Source organism: Bombus impatiens, unplaced genomic scaffold, assembly GCF_000188095.3.
Source record: "Bombus impatiens unplaced genomic scaffold, BIMP_2.2 scf_2222, whole genome shotgun sequence".
NCBI classification, from domain to species: domain Eukaryota; kingdom Metazoa; phylum Arthropoda; class Insecta; order Hymenoptera; family Apidae; genus Bombus; species Bombus impatiens.
The window spans coordinates 3,073,659-3,076,244 of NT_178641.1; the positions used below are offsets into that span (position 1 = coordinate 3,073,659).

The 2,586-nt window shown below is 47.1% G+C and overlaps 1 protein-coding gene across 3 annotated transcripts in view; it reads left to right on the top strand.

The window, feature by feature from the left end:
- LOC112213930 overlaps nt 1–2,586 on the top strand; it is a 216,026-nt gene that overhangs the window by 74,981 nt on the left and 138,459 nt on the right. For all 3 annotated transcript variants that reach the window (XM_033324394.1, XM_033324393.1, XM_024371975.2), the window contains exon 3: nt 2,028–2,083. In XM_033324394.1, the coding sequence (XP_033180285.1) occupies nt 2,028–2,083 (56 nt within the window). The remainder of the gene's footprint in view (nt 1–2,027; nt 2,084–2,586) is intronic.

The following is a 2,586-nucleotide window of genomic DNA, read 5'->3' on the forward strand; positions in this document are numbered from 1 at the left end:
CAAAGCAGTGCGCGCCAGTGCCGGGTCTATGAATACCTGGCCCCCGATGCTCGGTCATTTATTTCGGAGGCGGTGTACTACCCCCGAAATGGTCGAATGAATGCGGCAACCAACCACCCCCGCCTCCTCGCTCCCTTGTCTCGACGCGGAGTTAAAATCGTTTTGAAAATCGAGGTCGAGGGCCAGTCCGACCAGCAATCTCCTCAGACCTTCCACACACACACACACACACACACACTCTCTCTCTCTCCACCTTCTTGGAGCTTCGAGCTCCTTCTCCAAGGCTCATTCTTGCTCATTCGACTCTGCTCGCGGTGAATCCCTCTCGAGGTTTCTAGCTTCGTAGCGGTGAAAAGGGCTGGGTCGTCGACGACAACAACAACGTCGATCTGCTTTTTTTTCGCTCTAACGTTCCTCCCGCTGGCTGTCTGTCTTCCTCCGGAGATGACTGATGCACGCTGTCCGGAGTTCTGCCGATGCATGAACGATCTAGTCGCTATGGTTTGAAGCTTCTTCGTGGAATCATGTGAATCTTCGTATGCGATATGAGAAGAACTCTTGGAGCTTTCTTTCGTGTTTAATCTCCTCCGATCGTGCAACGAAACGACGAATGATCTGTTTGGAAAGTTGTTGTTCCTTTGTTCGCGAAATATCTCGCATTTCTGGAAGCAGTTACGAAAAGTACGTACTACCGACCTCTTATAGACGATGAATATTAATAATTACATCAGGTATGACCGCATTTAAAATCTATGCTAATATATTTGGCCGCGAAATGATCGTGGAATTTTTGCGAGGTAATAAAACGAAAATTCTTGGAGATACCACATACTCCGTCGTGTTTCGGTGGTACGTAAAGGGTAATGTCTCTTGCGATTTCTACAAGTCGAGAAGAGAAGATAATAAAGAGGTCTAGAATCGGCGGATAGTTTTGGATATCAGCTGCGAGGATTTCGTATGGCGCGGGGAGAAACATTAAAACTATCTTTCGCGGCACGATGCGTCTTCGTAACGGCGTAATAAAACTTCCTTTTGCCAACGACGGGCAAACTTTATTCTAGAAACTTGGTTTGACGAGAACAGTGTTCTTCCTCTTCTTCCTCTTTTCCCATTTCACGTTCGTTTTTCTTTCGCCGTGAAACGATTATTTACGCAACGAACGAGAGGAGAAACGTGGAACGGGGCAATTGATAGGAAAGCGAGAATTAGCAAAATACGAAATAAAATATTGCAGCAGAACGTGAATTTTTGTTCTCGGTACAAACACATCGAAATCCCCGATGAATCGATTTTATCGATGTCTATTTCGTCGATAGGATCGGGAATAGAAAACGCAAATTTACTAATGTCGTTGAAATAATCGAGACGACAACACGCTACTAGAATATGCGCATGGAAGAATGATAACGATTAAAAGATCGTTTAATTTTATTACCGCGGCGCATAGAACGTAAAATGATTTTAAATAGAGACAGATCGTTCGACGATAGATTATCCCTATTTCTTGAGGCAAGAATCGTGATTTACTCCGCCTTTCCATCACTTTTCGCCGGGGCTGCACGCATCTATAGAAGTCCCCATTGAATTCGATTCACTTCAGTGGTTCGTGCATTGCGGATACGCGGTAGGGCGGGTCGATCGCACCGTAAAATATTTAACGAGGCAGTTTCGCGAAGCGTCTTTGTAAACGTTATGAATATCGCAATAAAATATATATACACGCGCGCGAAGAGCTTGCCAGCGTATATAAATGCCCGAAGATAGCGTCTTCTTCGGGGAACTCCTTCCTTCCTTCGCTCGTTAACTCGTTCATTTCCCTTCATCCTCTCTTAACCAACTGTTCCTTCCCCCTCCTTCATCCCTTCTGTTTCGTTTTCGAATTCTTGCAACGATTCTTGGTTATTCAGCAACCCCGTAAAAGTGCAATTTGGCCGCGTTCAGCCTTTCTGTTGCTCGTACTTTCTTATTCCAGCCTTCCGAAATTACATCGTCTCGTTCACTGACTGACGAACGGTTCATTGTTTCAGATGAATCGCGTGGATCATTGGCGCCCGAAGGGAGATTCCTCGCCTTCTTCGGCTCGGTGAGTGACTACTACTTCAACGTAAAGCTTGCGATTCGAATTTACCATTTGTTGGCTCCGTTACGATGGTTTATTACGTAGGAGTGGAAGAATGGCAGGTTCGGTCGATTTTCTGCCCCCCCGTAGAAGATGTTTGTCATCGAGGACTTTATTTCTCGCGAACGTTCGTAACGCGTCGCTTTACGCTCGATTCTTCTCCACTCGCTTGTTCTTGTCTCGGAATAACGCTCGCAGGGACGGCCGGAAATTCACACAGAGGGGATGGCAGAGAGGGGGAGGATTGAAAAGGTGGTACGGCAGAGGTGCTCTGCAGAGGCGTGCACCCGGTAAGATTTAATGTGATCTCTCGCGTGTCCTCTCTCTCGTTCTCTTTTCTTTTCATTCGCCATCCTCTCTGCCCTCTCACGCTCCCTCGATCAGCCTTTTTCCTCGTGCATCCACCGCCGCGTCGCAGCTCCCCCACTTTCCGGCTCGTCCTCCAGGCATTTTCAACCCCCGAAAAC